This window comes from Balaenoptera acutorostrata, chromosome 19, assembly GCF_949987535.1.
Source record: "Balaenoptera acutorostrata chromosome 19, mBalAcu1.1, whole genome shotgun sequence".
NCBI classification, from domain to species: domain Eukaryota; kingdom Metazoa; phylum Chordata; class Mammalia; order Artiodactyla; family Balaenopteridae; genus Balaenoptera; species Balaenoptera acutorostrata.
Window position 1 is genome coordinate 27,848,873 of NC_080082.1, and position 19,212 is coordinate 27,868,084.

Genomic DNA, 19,212 nt, shown 5'->3' on the forward strand with positions numbered 1-19,212 from the left:
CTGGCCGAGTAGTATAACCACTGTTTTTCTTTATAATTTTACTACCTATGTTTGCAGCCATAGACAAGACAGGCTAATTGTGCCCTATTTGAGCTTTGTATGCATGGGCCATTGGTGTCTTTTGAGTCTGGCTTCTTTCCCTCCGTATATATGCACACGAGAGTCATCCAACTGGGGTGTAGCTGAGGTTCGTTCATTTGCCTCACCCTAGAGCTCGTTACTCTTCAGCCAGGCCCACCTGACTCTGCCCACTGGCCGGGCTGCATGCCCCCAGGTTGCCGAGCCTTGGGGCACAGGTCAGCCTCCGCTCACACGGTGGTCCCATGTGGCCAGTCCTCCCCCAACACACTCGGCCGTCTTGGCTGCAGCAAACCCGGCTTCCTGGCTCTTCCCCTACCCCACCAGCAGCTCTTTCAGTCTCCTTTCCTAGCTCCTCCTTCTTTTCCCAACTTCGAAATGTGCCCGTGTGCTCCAGGCACCATCTCTGGCCCTTCTTTACTTTTGATTCAATCAGTCCTGTGGCTTTAAGCATCATCCACAAGCTGAGCTGATGCCTCCAAAATTTCCACCTCCAGTCGTCCACCTCTCCCAGACTCCAGACACCCCCCCGCCCCCCAAAACACACCTCTCACCACCTGCTGCACATTTCCACTCAGATGTCTCTCAGACATCTTAACGAAGTAGAGCTCGTGATTTCCCCCCAGAACTCTTCCACACCACAGCCCCCGGCTCCCTCTTTTCAGTAAATGGTTCCACCTGCCAGTCGCCTAAGCTGAGCACCCTCAACAGCTCCCTTTTCACTCCCCTCCCCTTTTCTCTCTCCTGCCACCTGCTGGGTCCAAGCCTCGTCATCTCTGCACTGGCCTCCGTCGAGCTAGAGGCAAGGGAGAGCATCACCCATGACGCTGGCCGTCACTTGCACACCCTGGCAGAGCAGTAGAGCTCACGGTGCTCTCTGGCTGGAGGTGCCATGGGGAGGAGCGCTGATCCCCAGCAGCCTGGCGTATTGACAGAGCACGGCAGAAAGAACATTCTCTCACACCAGTTGCCTTGCGGGTGGGTGCATATCAGAGGTTCTGCACAGGAAGGAGAGGACAGGGGTCGTCCAGTCACAAACTGGTTTGTTCCACCGCTACCTCCTGACTAGTGCCTTGCTTCCGCACCTGCCCACTACAAAACAGCCGCACAGATGGCGTCCGGCCCCCGTTCTAAACCATCATGGGCTTCCATGGGCCATCAGCTAAAACCCAATCTTCCGACCGTGACTTACAGGCCCTACCTGATCTGTCCTGGACCTCATCTCCCACCACTCTCCCCTACACCCACTAAGCCCCTGGCGCCCTCTCTGTTCCTCAGGTGCATTCAAGCTCATTCCAGCCTCAGGACCTTTATTCACCCTTGCCTGGAACACCATTCACTCAGATCTTATGTCTCAGCTCAAATATGTCCCTCTTCATAGAGGCACCTATGCCCACTCCCACTCCCCACCACCTCACACATGTCTGCCCTGTGTGTTTCTTTCATGATACTCAACATATCTGCAATATTTTTAAGGTCATCGTTAATCTTTTTTACTTCTGAATCTTCCATTGGAATGTAAGGTCCGTGAGGGCAGGTCCTATTTCTGTCTTTCTCAATGTGCCAAGGCTGGCAAGCTGCCTGGCACGTAGGCAAGGTCGAGAAATGTTGTAGGTGATCAAGTCAAGTTCCCTGCCCCTTTGCTAAACAGCCCACTGCCCTGCCCCCCACCAGGTCCTGTCACCTCACTGACCCCTTTGTGCTGGGCCTCTGTCCCTCTCCCCCTCTCCCCTGAGATTGCCATCCCCCTCTAGGGTTTGACCTCAGTTCAGGAGGTCGGCTTGGATGCAGTCATCTATCCGTCCTTGGATCCTCCCTAAAGACCCAGCCCTTCTGGTGGATCCCAAGGCAGTGGGTGCTGAGGCCCTGCCCAAGCTGCAGAAGATTCTGAGACAGAGGGACTCTGCTTGAGTCCCTGCATTGGGGCTGGAGAGCTGGAATGTGCCTCCTGCCACTGCTGACTGAGAGTTGACAGGCCCCTGCTACCTTGAGGAGCCTCCCAGAATCACCTGGGGACTCCAAGCTCTTAACCTCCCACCAGCCGCTCTGTGGGTTGGCCAGGGTATGCAGGGAACCAGGTCCCCTGGCAGCTCCTGGTGCCCCAGACCAGGGCCATGTAGGGCTCCTTCCCCGGGGCCGACTCCTGGTGGCCCCTGGGGTTTGCTGCTGGCTCCCTCCACATCAATCTCTTCTCTTCCACTGCCACCTCCCCACCCTCTTTAGCACCTCCTAATCCTTTGCATACGGGCCGGCCCGGCTGCTGCCAATTAATCCCCTCTGTGTCTGAGAGGCCAGCTGAGAGAGGCAGGAAGAAGGCAATCCCTGGCTGGTGGACGGCATCTGAGCAGGTAACTCAGGGTGAGGTGGCGGCTCGGTGGGACCCCTGATGAGACTCCCTCCATGCTCTCCTCCCATCAAGCCATTTAGACATGGAGAACCCGGCAAGGCTGGAAACCTGAGGCTTCTGTCTTCCCCTGTGAGGCTCAAACCTTAGAGAATATCCAAGGCAGCTTGGGAAATATGGATTCCAGATCCTGCAGAGGGTTTAGAGGGGCCTAGGAATCTGTATCTTCCACAGCTCCCCGGAAGACTCTGAAAGGCTGGTGGTCCAAGCACTGCTGTTTTTCTGGGTACCACTCCCAGGCCCCTCTTCCCGCCTGCACCTCCCTCATCAACGTGGAATCAGCAGCAACAGGGCAAAAAGATGGGAGGGGCCTGCACGTGTTTCTATGCAGGAGGAATGGCTGGGTCTGGGGGAAGAAGGGAAACTGGGAGTGGGGAAGGCTTCCCTAGTCATTTCCAGAAGGTTCAGAAGCACAAGCCAGCATTGCTGCCTGCTGGGAAATGGCTTGCAGGACTGGCCTGCAGAAGCAGCCGATCCTGGGCAAACGTCAGTACCTCCGGGGTAGATGTGGGACACCTGGAGACAGGCAGACCTGAGCATAAACTCAGCTGGGCCACTTACTGGCTGGGTCACTTTGGGCAAGTCTGCTGACCTCTCTGTACCTCCATTTCCTTGGCTATAAAGTGGTGATGAAAACGTTTATTTACTGAGGCTGAGTGGGAGGAGGTGAGGATGAGGTGATCATGGCTTATGGGGCTGCCTGGGCTGGCTGGGGTCGGTGGAATCTGCCATCCTAAACATGCAATCTTGGGCTCTACCAACCTTGGAAATCAGTGTTTTTACCCCCATACCCAACAAGGAAGTGGAAGACCAGAGGTGTCATGTCTGGCCCAAGTCACATTTTTGGCGGCTGAGCCAGGGATCTGACCCCCCACTCAGAGCTGTGTCCTTCAGCACAGCTTCACTTAGGAGAAGCTGGGCTGCTGAGGCCAGAGCAGGGACAGAAGTCAGGGCTGTGAGTAGTAGGGCAGGCAGCATGGCTGGGGCTGCGGGGAGATGGGCACTGGGGCAGGGGTCCTGGGCCCTGTGCCTGCCCTTTGCAGCCTGTGGCCAGGGTCCCTGGCAGACGAGGGACAGAGAATACCTTGGTTGCCCATGGCTGGGGGGAGGGAGGATACACCATGCCGGGCACGGCCTCGAAGGGCCCTTCAAGGCTGGGAGTTTGCATACATTGACCTGTGTGGAACCCGCTGGGCCAAGCCATCCTGCAGGGATTTAGTCATAAGGGCAGGGCTGCCCATTCCCTGAAAGTAAATGATGCCAGAAACTGAGCCCGTGTAAGGTAGGGCTGAACTATTGCAGTAAACCATGAAAAAAGGGGCTTGTTATTTTATCTTAAAAATGTCTAAATCATGAAAATAGGTTGATTTTTATCTTATATTAAACAAAAAATATTTTCCATTCATATGCTGCTCATAATGTATTTTTAAAAATTTATAATGGGATTATGCTGAACATGATAGTCTATCATTAGCATTTTGGCTTAACATCCAATAATAGTCACAGCCAACATTTATTAAGCTCTCAGTGTGTGCCAGTCACTGTTCTTATCAGTTTATTTTATCCTCACAATAACCTCCACAAGATAGCTACTATTAACATCCCCATTTTACAGACAAGCAAACTGAGGCATGGAGCATTTAACTGATTTGCTCATGACTGGAGTCCAAAGCGTGTAGATCTTTCCATGTTAGTTCAAATTGACCTACTTAAAAAAATGGCTCCATAATATTCCATTATTGGATATATTATAATTTATTTAATCTGTGCCCTTCTTACAGAAGACCGATTAGGTACTTCCCAGTAACCAGTCTCCTACTGATGGATATTTGGATGTTTTTCATCTTTTGCTCTAACACTGTTGTGACCGACCTCTTTACACACATATGTTTGTGGGCTTGAGTATTTCTATCAGGAAAATACCTGGAGGTATAACTGCAAAAATATTTTTAAAGATGATGAAGGAAAAGGGAAATATATAACTCACAAAAGGAGCCCATGAATGGTGGGAGCAACTGTGAGCATTCTGGAGAGGCCTAAGGACTCGGTCCCCTACAGGTGTCAGGATGCTGGGCTGGGTCCAGAGGGTGCTGCCTCAGCCCCCAGGGACACCAGTGAAGACCAAGAGAGAGGAGGAGGAGGGCGCAGAACCAGAGCCAGAGTTGGAGCCGGAGCCTGAAACAGCCCCTGAGGAGACTGAGCTAGAGGAAGAGTCCCTGGTAAGAACTGAATGGTGAGGAAGGGCACACTGGCCTCACTGCTTGGAGAATCCCCAGCTCAGGTCAGCTGCCCCCAGCGACCTTCCACAACAGAGAAAATTGGAGCCAGAAGGAAACGTGGCGGTCACCTGGTTCTGTAAACAGCCAGATAGTAAATATTTCAGGCTTTGTAGATCATGCCATCTCTGTTAATTACTCAACTCTGCCACTGTAGTGTGAAAACAGCCATAGACAATACGTAAATAAATGAGCGTAGCTGGTTGTGTTCCAATAAAACTTTATTTACAAAAACAAGCAATAGGCTGGATTTGGCCCACTGACCATTGTTTACCAACCTCTAGAGCTACTCAAAGTAGCCAATCCATGAACTGTTTGTTACCAGTCCAGGAGGCGATCAGAAGCTTGCCAGATATAAATTTACTATATAAGTAAGCACACTGCTTAGTTCAGTTGTATTTGTTTTGCAGTAAGACTTTCTCCATGAGGGAAGCAGTGTGTTGCTATACAATCTGCTGCAAACTGCTTAATCACTGTGGACCAGTAACAGTTTGCAGACTGACACTGGTTCCTGGACCACATTTTGAGCAGCACTGCTCTAGAACTTTCAGTCAGGCACATCAAACTTGCCAGTTCTGTATCCCATTCGTTCGGGAACCTGATGACAACCAATTCAGAAACTCAAACAGATTTGATTTTGCTTCTAATTGATGCCAGGCCTGTATGCAGTGCCGGGAGCACAGTGATGAATAAAGCATTGCTCCTGGGGGTCAGCAGACGAGAACCCAACCAGGTTATTCTTCTAGGAGACAGAGGTGATGAGGGAAGGTGGGGAGCTTCAACAGCATCCTCAGCTTACCCTTCTGGGAGGACCAAAGAAGTGTATCAGACTGGAAACTCTGGGAGCTCAGAGGAGAGAGTCATCTTAATTTTGGAGATTGGAAGCTGGTGGAAGAGTGCTTCCTAGCCACAGTGGGCTGGGCCAAATCGTAACTGGAGGAGATGAAGAGGTGGGGCCTTCCTGGCAGAAGAAAGGCTATTACTGGGTAATGCAGGGTGTGTTTAGGAAACAGTGAGCTATCCAGGTATAGGGTTGCTGTGCATATGTGTTTGCATGTGCACACAGGTGTATGTACATACATGTGTGCCTCGTGTTCTTAGTGGTATGTTTGTGTATGCATGTGTATTAGCAAACTGTGTGCCCACGAACACATGCATGCTGATTCACAGGTGTGTGCACACACATACATGTACGCACATATATGTGTATGTGCACATGCGTTCGTGTGCCTGTAGTTCCATGTGCATGTGGGGCATGCTAGTGTGTATAAGTGTGTGAATCTATTCATGTGTGTGCGCATGTATGCTCGTTTGCGTATCTGTGCTTGTATGTTTGTATGGTTGGACATATTGGTATGTGCCTGCATGTTTGTATATATACATATTTTGTGCACCTGTGCATGTATGCACATCTATGTGTGTATTTTTGTGTTAATACACGTGTGAAATAATGTGTTCATGAGTGCATGTTTGTGTGTCAGTGCAGGTATGCGTGTGTATATGCCTGTTTATGTGACTGAACATATATATGTACATGTGTGTACACACAGATATCTGTGTCTGTGTATATATGCAAATGTATTATGTGCATATGCATGTTTGTATGTCTGTGTCTGTACACTTGCAGATATTTGCACGTGTGTGCATCTGCATGCATGTGCATGTGTATATGCACAAGTGGGCATGTGCCTATATGCACATGTGCGTGTGTTGGGGCATGCACACACATGCAAATGTATATGCACATGTGCTTTGTGTCTTGCATGTGCACATCTATGTGTGAGCAGATGGACTTATTTTTGTGTCAGCTTGTGTGTGTATGCATGTGTGTATACGCACGTGTCTGTGTGTCACTTTCTGTATACACATGTGCTTGTGTGTGTCTGTGTATGTGTATAAAGTATATGAGAGTGAGTGCATTAGTGTATGTATGCACACATGTTAGTGTGTCTGTATGCACGTGCATGCTTGTCTGTACCTGCACACATGCGCACACAGCAGCAGAGGTGCAGCTGCAGAGGCAGATGAGAGGCAGAGGGCAGAAGCTGAAGGCCGCCCAGCTACTAGGGGGGAAATGGAAGGTTTGGCGCAGAATGAGAGGGAGCGGCTGGCTGGGGGCTGGCTGAGGGGTGGGCTCTTCCCGCCTCCTCCTCCCCTCAGTTGCCCCAAGGCCTTGTAACTCTCTTCCTCTTTCTTTTCAGGCCACTTGAGTGGGGCAGCTTCCTGGGGGATGTGATAGGCCTGGGGGGGGGACCTTGGTGGGGGTGGGTGTGGGGGGGTGGGCATGGTGAGGGCCCAGCCCTGGATGAGGGGCCCCTGGGGCTGGGAAGAAGGGAGTGTCCCAGGTGGAAGGTGAGGCCACCAGGATTTACAGAGACCACTGTGAGAATAGAGCTGTTTGATCCTGTGGGGGTCGGTTGTGAGGGGGATCAGGGGCTGCCCCTGCCTTAGGCTAGTCTCTCTGAGGGTTTACATGGTCCTGTTTGAACCCTCCAGCCACCTGAGGAGGCCTGCGTGGGGAAGGAAGCGGCTGAGGCTGATCTGGGCCCTCAGGGTGAGTGCTGGAAGCCCAGGCTGGCGGGGTGGCTGGGGAGGCGGGGGAAGGGCTGTGTTCTCCACTGCTTGGAGCCTTGCAGCAGCCCACGAGTTTGGCAGACCCATTTCACAGATGAAGAAACTGAGGCTCAGAGAAGCTAAGGGTGGGCTCCTGGGGACCTTTTAGCTGAGCTGAGCTGGAACCCTGGGCTTTTGACTCCCTCAGCGTTCTCCCCTCTCCTCTGCCTCTGACTTGACCTCCCCAGCGGGGTAGAAACAGGTCTCTCTGAGGCTCCAGTTCTAAAGTATGAGGGACTCCTTTCCAGAAACCCAGGAGGCTGCCCCTTCTCCACCCACATCCCTCCAGGCTCAGGTCGCTGTGGTTCCGGAAGCGAACAGGTACTGCACCACCCTCCCCTCTCCTCAGGGCCAGCCCCCCAGCCAAGCTAGGGAACCACTGAGGGGGTGGGGATGGGCACTGCTCTCAGGTCTACAGTCACGCCCAAGCAAAGGCCCAGAACATCTTAGGAATTGGCTGAAGGGAGCCTCAGGCAGAGGAGGGGGTCTCCTGGGCCAAATGGACCATGTGACCAAGAGAAATGGAGCGGGGGTGGGGGGGGGGTGGGGGGGTGGGGACCAGAGGTTTCTCAGTGCTTGGGTGAAACGCAGGTTTAGTGCGGCCAGAGCTTCTGATTTTCCCAATGAAGACAGAAATCCAGACTTTTCCGTGAAATCTCCCAGATAGCTCAGACATTTTAGACCCTTGGTACTTATCCAGGTAAGCATATCTGCAGAGGGTGGGGAGGGCTGGCCTCAGATGGTGAGTCTGTGACCCTCATGTTTAGGCTGACTAGCTTCCATCACAAGGAAACACCTCACAGGAAACTCTCAACCCTTTCAGAGCACAAGACATGTGCCGAGTGCAGGAGGGGCCCCCTGGAGCCAGGCTAATGGGGCAGCAGGGTGATACGGTGATGTTTTACTGAGTATCTGATGGCGGTGGGCTTGGAATGGCACCAAGGGTTGGCATCCCTCATTTTCCAGAGAGGGACACGAGGTTCCAGGAGGGAGGTGATGTGTCTGCAGTGTCACAGTGGGGAGATAGAGGTTTGGGGTTCAAACCAAGTTCTTTAGGATGCTGTGCACTGCCATGCCGACCAGAGAGGGGCTGGGGACATTGAGGGCAGGCCGGTATCTCTGTCTCTCAGTGGTCCCAGCAGCCAGGTGCTGACCTGGCTCAGAAAGGGTGTGGAGAAGGTCGTTCCGCAGCCCGTCCACAGTGGCAGGCCTGCCCAGAGCACCACTGCTGGCTTGGAGGGTCCAGCTCAGGTACTACCGGGGCCGGGAGCTGAGGCAAGCCGGGTGGGGAAGGGGTGGGAGGAAGGCTGATGGCCCTGGACTGTCTGCCCACGTCTGTCTGTCTGTCCCAGGAGGCAGGAGGACAGATCCTTGGGCACCGCAGCACTGGGGGCTCAGGTAAGGCCAGGAAGCAGGATGGCTTAGGGGTGGGCTCAGGGACTGTCGCGTTGGGCCCTGCTCCCTGGGGTGAGTCCACGGGGCCAGAGCTTCTCATCTGACTCGGCCCGGGTTCGAACCTGGGCTTGAGTTGGGCTAACCGGGGAGCTCCGGGCAGGCCTCTTGCTGCTGACCGGCTTCCTTTCTTCTGCAGATGGACACAGTGAGGCCCCCAGGGCCCAAGACAATGGGTGAGTCCCCATCCTTGAGCCCCATCTGTAGTGTGTGTGGTGGGCTCAGCGTGCCCAGAGCCCAGGGTCCACCACCAGCTGTGTGTGACCTTGGACATGCCTCTCATCTCTTCTGGACCTCACTTTTCTCATCCACAAAACCGGAACGATGGGTCCGGTGCTGCTCATGGTTTTTTGTGCTGATTACTGAGAGATCCCCGGGTGGGGGCCACCTTCTGAGGATGGGGAGAAGGCATGGATGAGCTCCTCAGAGATGGGCCTCGAGTAGGTGGGTGCCGCGTGAAGCCCGGAAGCGGGGCCTGGGCTACCGTGGGGGACGTTGGGGTGCCCAGGTTGGTCTCACGGTTGGCAACAGCTTCAGACTTCTCAGAGTTGACCGAGGTGGGTGCCAGGCTGGATGGGAACTGTGGCAAACGGGGGAGCCCATGTCTCTCTCCAGGGAGGGGCCCCACTGAACTCCACTTCCCTCTGCCCTGCAGGAGTGCTGACCCGGTGTGGCCAGATCCTCCAGTTTTTCAAGAGACGCTAGAAATTTAGGTTTTACATCATCCTTAATTTTTAGATGTTGCCAACTAATTGAAAAGTTTTCAAAAACACTGTGAGCTCCCCCAATAAACCTGAAGCCTCCAGTTTGCTGTCTCTGCTGGAAATTCAGAGTCATGCCTTCATCTCCATTCACCCCACCCATTCATTCCTTCCCTCATTCGTTCATTAGACTGTCAGGTCCTTGAGCACGGGGGCTTTTGTCTTAGTCACTGCTGAACGCCCTGGTGCCCAGCACAGTGCCTGCCATACGAAGGGGACTCAGTACAGAAGGGATGAATGAATATATGAATGAATGAATGAATGAATATGTACAATCACACACTCCATTCATTCATCCATTGTTCCAGTTTGCTGTCTATTTCTTTTGTCCCCTGGAGGCTGCCCTGGTCATGGGTCTCCAGGGCCACTCCCCTGACTTGTGAGACCAGTAAAACGATTTAGGATGAAGGCACCCAAAGGACTTGCCAGCTTTTTGGGGGGCCGTATCTGGGGGATGGGTTCCCCTGGGAGCATGGAGCTTCCCTGAAGAGGACAGGGCTGCCTGGAGGTCAGATGGATCCGGGGACCCAACGTTTGTCCCAGGGCCAGCTACATAATTGGTGGGGCCCGGTGCTAAATGAAAATGTAGGACTCCTTTAAAAAAATTATTAAGAGTTTAAGACAGTGATGATAGAGCATTAAACCAAAAATGGGCCCTTTAAGTATGGGGCCCTGTGTGACCACAGTGCTCACATACCCATGAAGCCAGACCTCTCTGTCCCAGTCACAGGGAGGGCCCTAGGCTGCATTCGGGTCCCCAGGCAGCCCCCGTTCTCATCTGTGCCCAGGAGGCCAAGGCTGGGCCTGTTGTTCCAGAGCCTGGTCCAGCCCTGGGTCAGAATTTTTGGTTGGTGGAAGTCCCCCACCCCGGAGGCCCTTTAAGAGTATCCAGTTCAAGGTCCCCAGTGTGCAGAATGGGAGCTGAGGAAGGGCTGGTCGAGGCCTGGGACCCCAGCAGGTGGTCAGGACAGCGTGGCTGGGCACTCCTTGAGGCCGCTTGGCTGACCTCTGGCCCCTCTGCAGGCCCAGGTCCTGGCTGCTCAGGTGGCTTGAGCAGAATCTGGAGAAAATGCTGCCTCAGCCTCCGAAAACCTCCGAGGTAAGTCGAGGAAAAGGGGGAGCAGGCAGCTGACCACCCAGGAAGTGCCTACCTGCTCCAGCAGGCTGTCCTCACCCCTGGGACCCACGGAGTGGCTGCAAGAGGGGCAGGGCATTCAGGGGAAGGGTGGGCGGGGCTGGCCGGGGCAGGGAATGCACTTGACCTTCTTTCGTGACGTCACTTCCTGTTTACGACCCAGGGCTGGAGAGATGAGCCTGCAGATGCCGCCTTGGGTCCAGGTACAGGGAGGGGACCTGGGAAGGGGTTGACTGGGCTGGGGGTACAACTGGGGCCTGAAGGATGCTCGGGGCGGGGCTCAGGGCTTGCAGGGAGCAGGCCGTTGTGGGAGTCCTAAACCCCCCTCCCTAGTCCAGGCTGGGAAGCCAGTAGCCTGGGACAGCCTTGTGAGGTCCTGAACAAGTCCCTTCCCCTCCCTGCACCTCAGCTCTGTGTCTGTCTGATGATGAGGGGAGCTGGGGTGGTCCCAAGGGGCTCCCCACTCAGTCACGTTGGCACCTTGAATCTGGACTCCGTGCCCTAGGGGTTTCATGGAGCCCCATGTCATCCTTAGTCTCCTGCCCTCCCTGCTGCATAGAGCCCCCAGGACCCCCCTTGGAAATGGAGCCCGTGCCGCAGGCCCAGGAGAGCCCCTCCCTGCCTGCTCCTGCCCCCCCGAAGCCCGAGGAGGAGCCGACTCCAGAGCCCCAGCCCGGCATCCAGGCCTCCTCCCTGCCGCCCCCACAGGACTCTGCCAGGTGAGCCTCCCGAATGCCTCTCCTCCCGCAAGCAGCAGACTCAGTGCGTGGCCCCAGCCCAACATCCACCAAATGAGTCTTTTAAATTAGAAAAGTAACACATGCACCTGAGAGAAAATTCAAAGGGGTTTGCAGCGCCCCCTCCCCGGGCATTCGCATCAGCAGCTTCTCCTGCTTCCGCGCGTTTCCTACACGTAGACAAGCTCTGAGCACATTTCTCCTTTAAACTCACGTACCCGGCAGCAGCAAACTCTAGATACTGTTCCTCATCTCACTTTTTTCACCTAAAAACGTAACTCAGAGGTGGTTTTATGCATAGAGGTCTGCTCCATTCTTTCAACGGCTGCATAGTATGTTATACGGATGTACCAGCTTTTATTTAAGCATTCAGTGGACATTTAGGTTTGTTTCCACTTTTGCTGCAGTTAATAGCCTTGTACAGGCATCATTGCGTTCATGTGCAAGTAAATTGGAGGAAATGGAGTTGTTGGTCCAAGTGGTACATGCATTTAAAATCAGGATAGGGACTTCCCTCGTGGTGCAGTGGTTAAGAATCCGCCTGCCAATGCAGGGGACATGAGTTCAAGCCCTGGTCCGGGAAGATCCCACATGCCGCGGAGCAACTAAGTCCGTGCGCCACAACTACTGAGCCTGCGCTCTAGAGCCCTCAAGCCACAACTACTGAAGCTCTTGGCACCTAGAGCCCGTGCTCCACAACAAGAGAAACCACTGCAATGAGAAGCCCGTGCACCGCAACGAAGAGTAGCCCCCACTCGCCGCAACTAGAGAAAACCCGTGCGCAGCAACAAAGACCCAACGCAGCCAAAAATAAATAAATAAATTTATTATTTTTTTTAATGAAAAAAATAAAATAAAATCAGGGTGGGTACTGCTAGGTGCTCCTGCCCTGGCAGTGTGTGAGGGATCTGAAATGCACCTTGGGGGTGGCAGGGAGGGTGGGGGGGACTGAGTTACCTGCTGGGGTCCGAACAGTAGCCAGAGGCTTTCCTGGGGAGGCCAGGGATGGGGCAGTGGTTTTCAGGGCCGGGGGCTTCAGTCCACCTTCGGGCAGGCTTGCTACCTGCCTTGGGAGGGCTCTGACTCTCTCTCTCCCCCTTGCAGATTGATGGCATGGCTCCTGCACAGGCTGGAGATGGCCCTGCCACAGCCAGTGATCCGTGGGAAGGCTGGGGAGCAGGTCGGTGCTGGGCTGGGGGGAGTGGGGGCCTTGAGTGGTGGTTGGAGGCATCTTGGGAGCTCAGGCAAGGGTGGGATGGTTGCTGGGTCGGGGGGAGGGCACAGAAGGAAGAAGGGAGCCTGCAGCTGGAGCTCAGCCCACCCAGCCCGCCTGTCTGCATGGCTCACACTCATTCCACACACACTGTCTGGTCACTGTGGCCACAGGGCTGAGAAGTGCTGGCCCAGCCCCTCCTGCCAGGTGGGCACAGTCAGTGGGGGAGGTGCTTCCTCGGGGCGGGGCAGAGAGGACGTGGGGTGCAGAGGAGGAGTCTCCCAGGAGCATCAAGGAAGACTTCCTAGTGGAAGCGGCCTGCAAGCTGAGAACTGAAGGGGGAGGAGGAGGAGGAGGAGGAGGAGGAGAAAGAGGGTGGGTGAAAGTGAAGGGGGTGGTGTAGGAAGGGCCCTGCAGGCAGAGGATCAGTATGTATAAAGGCCCAGAGACAAGAGAGGCCTGGAATGTTCTGGGAAGAAGTGGGGCTCTCAGGAAGCCAGTGGGCCCTGTGTGCATTTCTGACGACCTAGGGCTCCCACATGGGTGGGCGGGGGAAGCAGGGCCTCCCCCACCTCTTCCTCTCCCAGAACCTCCCACCTGGCCCTTCTCTCCTGGGGACAATTGGCCATCTCCATAGAAGCACCTGGAACTGGGGGGCAGGAGGCCTGGATCACAGTCCCCCTGCAGTAGGAGGTAGACAGGAAGCTTCAGGGTCCCTTCCCCGTGGGCTGAGCCTTCAGGCTCCACGTTCATGACCTCTGTGGGTGGCAGAGGAAGCTCAGCTTTGGAGCTCCCCAACAGGAGGAAAGCGGGGTGTCCAGTGGCAGGAGCGATCAGTGGGTGAAGATGTGCTCACTGAGGGGGGGATCCCTGAGGATGGGGCTGCGGGGGGATGGTGTGGTGCTGGCGGGGAGAGGCCTTCGTGCAGATGGAACTTTGAGACAACACTCCAGGGAAGGATGGGAGAGGTTTTTCATACATAGAGAACCAGAGAGAGGGCATTCCAGGCAGGGGCCCAGCCTGGGCAAAGGAGCTGAGGTGGGACTAGGCAAGTGGACCCTGGTGGGGGAGTGACTGGAGGAGCGGGCGACCTCTGAGGCGGGAGGGAAGAAGCAGGACGGGATCTTCTGCAGTGTCCCGGGAGCCGTGAGGAAACCCCCTTGCACCTGCGTGTGCCGGGAGGGCTGATGGAAGCAGGGAGGCCGGTGAGGAGTCCACAGCAGTTTTTTTCTCCTTTTCTCCCCATACAGGAGCCTGACTCCCCTGTGACATGTGACGTGCAGAGCAGTAAGTGACACGTTAGTGGGTCCTCGTGTGTGTCTCCATGGGGGTTGCTTGGTCTGAGCGTGCACAGGTCGTGGGGCAGGCAGAGCCTCCGGACCTGGAGCTGGGAGAGCCCCATGTTCTGTAGGCCCCGGCCTCGCCAGAGCCCGGCCCAGAGCCCGATGGTGGCTGGCGGCCCCTCCGGGGAGCCGGGGTGGGTGGATGCACACGTAGGCAGGAGCCTGGCTTGCCTTCCAGCTTCTATCCAGAAAAAATAATTCTGAGGTCAAGTTGGATGGGCCCGCCTTTCCTGCTAGGAGCCCCTGGTGAGAACTCCCCACAGCCCCCTGGGCCAGTGGGTTTGGCTAAGCAGAGTCCCTGGTTGTGGGGTGAAAGGAGGGAGATGGGCTTTCTCTGGGGGAACTGGACCCCTTGAGCTGAGAGGGCATCCCCTCCCCTGTGGGGTATGTGTGCTGCCTTTTATCCCAGCTCTGCACCAGGACTGGGGCCCAGACTGAGGCCAGGAGGGGAGGGCTAGCGTCCAAAATCTGCTCTTCCTTCATTTCATGGCCTCTGGAAAGGCATGTGGTATATGGGGCATTCATTCATTCATTCATTCATCCATTCATCCATTCACAAATGCTCATGGAGGGCTGCTATGTGCCAGGCCAGTGATGAGCGCTGGAGGTGAGCAGAGCGGAGTTAAGGCCTGGGAGCAGTGGCCCTATTCCACCCTGGACACAGGCCCTTGGACCGTGGGCCTGGGGCGTCCCAGGGCTGCCAGCCCCAGGCCCTCTGGGCCAATGGTGGCCTTTATGAGCACTCTGACATGGGCGGCCACCACAGGCTGGCCAGCTGTGGAGCTCGGGTGTGGGTGTGATGGGGTTTGTATAATCGTGACAGCGTCGTGAAGGGGAGGCTCAGAGCAGGGCTCGCTCAGTCTCGAGCTCGTGGCCACCCTGGAGGGCCCAGCGCGGGCCGCCTATGGCTGTTGGGGAAGGCAGAGGGGCAGAGACGTGTCCAAGGTCACAAAGCAAGTTGTCATGGAGCAGTGACTAGAGTCCCCTGGGCTAAGCAGCTGCTCAGCCAGGCCAAGGTTAGAGGAATGGAAAACCTTCCCTGGAACAGAGAGCCACCCACGCGCCCCCTCCTACCAGGGGCCGCTGAGAGCTCTGAGGATGGAGCCCCCAGCCCTCTTACCCTCCTCCCTGCTCCTCTGGAAGGAGGCAGGTCTCAGCCAGCTGTAGCAGGGCCTCCCTGTGTGCCTGGAGCGTGCCGGTCATGGGTGGGCCTGGGGCAGCCATGGGGCGGACTCAGCCCCGGGGCCAGTAACCGAGGTGTGTCAGTTTCCTGGGGCTGCCGTAACAAAGGACCACGAACGGTGCCTTCAAATAGCAGAAGTGTATTCTCTCGTGGTTCGGGAGGCCATGAGCCCAAAATCAAAGTGTTGGCAGGGTTGTTTCTTTCTGGGGCTCTGAGTGGGAAAACGTGCCAGGCCTCTCTCCTGGCTCTGGTGGCTGCTGGCCATCCTTGGTGCCCCGTGGCATCTAGCTGCCCTCCAATCTCTGCCTTTTCCTCTGTGTCTGCCAAATCTCCCTCTCCTGTCTTCTATAAGGACACCAGTCATTGGATTAGGGCCCAACCTAAATCCAGCATGATCTCATCTTGAGATCTTTAACTAGTGACATCTGCAAAGACCCTACTTCCAAATAAGGTCACACAGGTAACAGAGGATAGGACTGGGATATACGTTTTTTGGGGGACACTGTTCAACCCACTACAAGGGTGACCCTGAGGGGTGAGGGGTGAGTATCCCGCCCCCACTCCGTCCCCCAGCTTCCCCATCCTTTCGCTCATTCATTCCCTCCGCCTGTCCACCCCGCCACCTACCCTTCTCTCTTCTCCTTTGTTTCAGGGGTGGCGGCAGCTGGAGGCCTCTGAAACAAAAGGGAGGGGAGCCTGGGAGAGTGCAGATGGACAAATGGACAGACGGATGGAAGGAAAGAAGGGTTCCCTGAAGAGAAGACCTGCAGGGGAGGGGGAGGAGGTGGCCATCGACCCCCCTACCCTCCTTGAACCCCCTGCTTCCCGCCCCCAGTCCCAGGCAGGGTGAGGGGGAGCCAGTCCCAGAACTGCCTCTCGGAGACCAAGGTTGGCCCCTTTCCACCAGAGCAAGGGGAAGGCCAACCAAGGGCAGCCTGTGGGATTTAGGCTAGACAGCAGGAGGACTTCCCAGCAGAGGCTGCGGGAAAGCCCGCGGGGACTGTCTTTGAGAAGACGCCGGCACAGCCCTCAGCGTGGTGCCTGGCACACACAGCGCCCCCCCCCCCGGGGCACAGTTTTTCCCCGAAGAGGATCTCCTTAGGCTTGGCCATGTTCTCTGCCTCAAAGAGTTGGGGACTACCAGTGGACAGCAGCACGTGCTTTAATTGACATTAAAAAGCATACGGTAGCACATCAAACCTGTGATCGCATGATATTATTGCTTCAGATGAGGCTAAAGTGAGTACCTAGGTTTGAGAAGTGGGTGGATTAATATGGCCTGTGGTATTGGGGTTGCTGGAAGGAGGTAGCCGGGGGTCCTGAGCCAGTTGCCCTGGGTCCCAGCTGGCTCCACAGATGTCTTCATTTGGGGCAAGGAGTGGTTTTAAAAATTAGAATTAGTTGTCAACATTTAAAAATCAGGTGGCTTTGCATAGAAAAATCTGGCTTCTCTTGAAAACTGGGAAGATCGAGCTGTAGTGGTCCCGCGCTGTGCTTGTGAGGACAGTCTGAGTGGCATCTGCCACCTGAGGGCAGGTGGCACCCTCCGCTTTACCCATATGCACCATCTCCCCGGCTACCTAGGCCTTGGAGTTTGAGACCCCTGAGGTCTCAAATCTGGCAGCGAGGGGAGGGCAAGCTGGTAGACATAATAAAATGAACAGACGCCTGGAGGTGAGAGTGTACAGGGAGAGAGGTGGGCACTTCAGCTAATCTGGAGCCCAGAGTCCTTGAGGCAGAAGGTAAAACTAGAAGAGTTGGGGCCTGATGTTAGGGGACGAGGCTGTAGGCAATGGGGAGCCATTGAAGGTGGTTGAGCAGGGCAGTGACTTCACAAAGATTACTCTGAGGCTCAGCAAGCATTGGAAGCAGAGGAAGCAATTGACACAAGGGTTCTTGAACTTCAGGCCACATCTGGGGGGAGCTATGAAGGATGTCCCATGCCCAGACCTTTCAATCTGAAGAGCGTGGGAGCCTGATAATCTGCATTTTCAAGAAGCACCCACCTCCCCAGATGATTCTGATGATGGGGTAGTGGCAAGGACCGTGCTTTGAGAAATACCCAGTTAGTGAGAAGTTAGTGCTTGGAGGGTCAGATGGGAGAAGATGTGGGTCTGGACTGGGGAGAGGCAGAGGGAGTGGGTATCATGACCCAGGCCTGCCAGGGAGGATGGGGGTTTCGAGTCAAGGCCTGGGCTTTGCCAGCAACCCAGGGACCGGGCGGGGGCCTTGGCCTAGAATCCATGCTCCTGGGTTTCCTGCCTGCTGCTCCTAGAAATAGCAGCTCCCTCCCCATATGGGGCTATTGATCTGCACTGCCGGGGTCAGAACCCTATTCAGCTGCCCCGAGGGCCATCGTAGGCTGGCAGAGAGGATGCCGCGTGGGAGCTGGTGTGCCCGTGAGGGACTCCAGGGTGAAGTTTAAGCCTGGATGGAGCAGCAGTTTCCATGTGAGTTTGAGCACCTGTGGTGCATCGTAGCCCCATCTGGGACCTGGGTGGACCCTGGAAAAGCCGGGAGAGCTGTGAATCAGATGCCTGCAGAGAGGGCTGGGAGCTCCACGGGACGGAGGGCCCTGCCCAGGGATTGGTATCCCCTGCCTGCCCTTCCTGGCTGGTACCCTCCGGCACCATCCTCTTCCTTGGCTGTAAAATGGGGACAGGCCTGGCACAAAGATGAAAGGAGGAAGTGTTTATAAAATACCTACTCACGAATTAGTACCTAAAAAGAAAGGGTTAATGCAAGGGAAAGCAAGGATGCAAGCAAGGACGGCCTCCTGGCCGCCAATGGCAGGGAGGCGCTCCTGGGGCATGTTTGTCACTTGGGATAGCACCAGGGAAATGAGTCAGGGGACCTGGCGCTGCTTCCAGCATCCTGTGTGGCCTTGGACAAGTCGCTCATCCTCTCTGGTCGATAAAATGGAGGAGAGTAGTGTTCTTACCCTGCAGGGTTGCAGGGTTGAAAGCTCATGAGCTCACAGGCCAGGGGATATTCTGTCCCCTGGATGTCACCTGGATGTCAGGCAGGAACTTGAACCCTCAGGGGCTGATCAGGATGAAGACACTGCAACATTACTGGGTGGCAGCATAGAACGACACATACCTGTGACATGTATGTCCCACCAATGGATTCAGGGCTACAGTTGGAGGATCCTCCCTGGTCAACCCCCAGGGCTGCTTGTAGGGATGGGGGAGCCAGGACCGTAGTTCAGGAAGCATGTGGGAGGCTTCCCTGGAGGGCAGGCAGTAGCCTCCTCTGTGAGGCCATCGGTACCTGGAAGCCAGGAGGCAGGAGTGGGGAGTGAGGTGACTCTTGGAAGGCAGACAGCCCCGTGCCTGGCACGTGGGGAGCACCCCGTAAAAGAAGGTATTAACCTGCATCTCAGCGTGCTCACCTGTAAAATGGGGAATAAGATATAAAAGAGGGAAAATAAAATGGGGGTAATAGTTATTCCCACCTCAAAAGGTTGATGTGAGGACTGATGGAGTTAGTCCATGTAAATCACTTAGCACAGGGCCTGGCATATAGTAAATGCTCAATAAATGTAGCTGGTGCTGTTATTATTACCATTACTATTATTATTATTTTTTTTTTAATTTATTTATTTTATTATTTTATTTTATTTATTTATTGTTTCTGGCTGCGTTGGGTCTCCGTTGTTGCACGCAGGGCTTTCTCTAGTTGCGGTGAGTGGGGGCTTCACATTGCGGTGGCTTCTCTTGTTGTGGAGCACGGGCTCTAGGCGTGCAGGCTTCAGTAGTTGTGGCATGCAGGCTCAGCAGTTGTGGCTCGCAGGCTCTACAGCGCAGGCTCAGTAGTTGTGGCACACGGGCCTAGTTGCTCCGCGGCATGTGGGATCTTCCCGGACCAGGGCTTGAACCCATGTCCCCTGCATTGGCAGGTGGATTCTCAACCACTGAGCCACCAGGGAAGCCCATCCATTACTATTATTAATATTATTAGTCTACACCGTGAACAATAACTTCCAAAGTCAAAGGATAAGACTTGAGGCTAGCT

At 55.1% G+C, this 19,212-nt stretch overlaps 1 protein-coding gene across 1 annotated transcript in view; it reads left to right on the forward strand.

Moving 5' to 3' along the window:
- Positions 1 to 2,353: 2,353 nt before the first annotated feature.
- CNGB1 (cyclic nucleotide gated channel subunit beta 1) overlaps positions 2,354 to 19,212 on the forward strand; it is a gene marked incomplete at its 3' end in the record, with an annotated part of 70,351 nt that continues 53,492 nt past the window's right edge. Inside the window, exons 1-12 of the mRNA XM_057534377.1 lie at positions 2,354 to 2,426; positions 4,541 to 4,701; positions 7,255 to 7,312; positions 7,620 to 7,692; positions 8,502 to 8,622; positions 8,724 to 8,769; positions 8,963 to 8,999; positions 10,608 to 10,683; positions 10,883 to 10,922; positions 11,279 to 11,438; positions 12,561 to 12,636; positions 13,920 to 13,956. Of these exons, the coding sequence (XP_057390360.1) occupies positions 4,549 to 4,701; positions 7,255 to 7,312; positions 7,620 to 7,692; positions 8,502 to 8,622; positions 8,724 to 8,769; positions 8,963 to 8,999; positions 10,608 to 10,683; positions 10,883 to 10,922; positions 11,279 to 11,438; positions 12,561 to 12,636; positions 13,920 to 13,956 (877 nt within the window). The remainder of the gene's footprint in view (positions 2,427 to 4,540; positions 4,702 to 7,254; positions 7,313 to 7,619; positions 7,693 to 8,501; positions 8,623 to 8,723; positions 8,770 to 8,962; positions 9,000 to 10,607; positions 10,684 to 10,882; positions 10,923 to 11,278; positions 11,439 to 12,560; positions 12,637 to 13,919; positions 13,957 to 19,212) is intronic.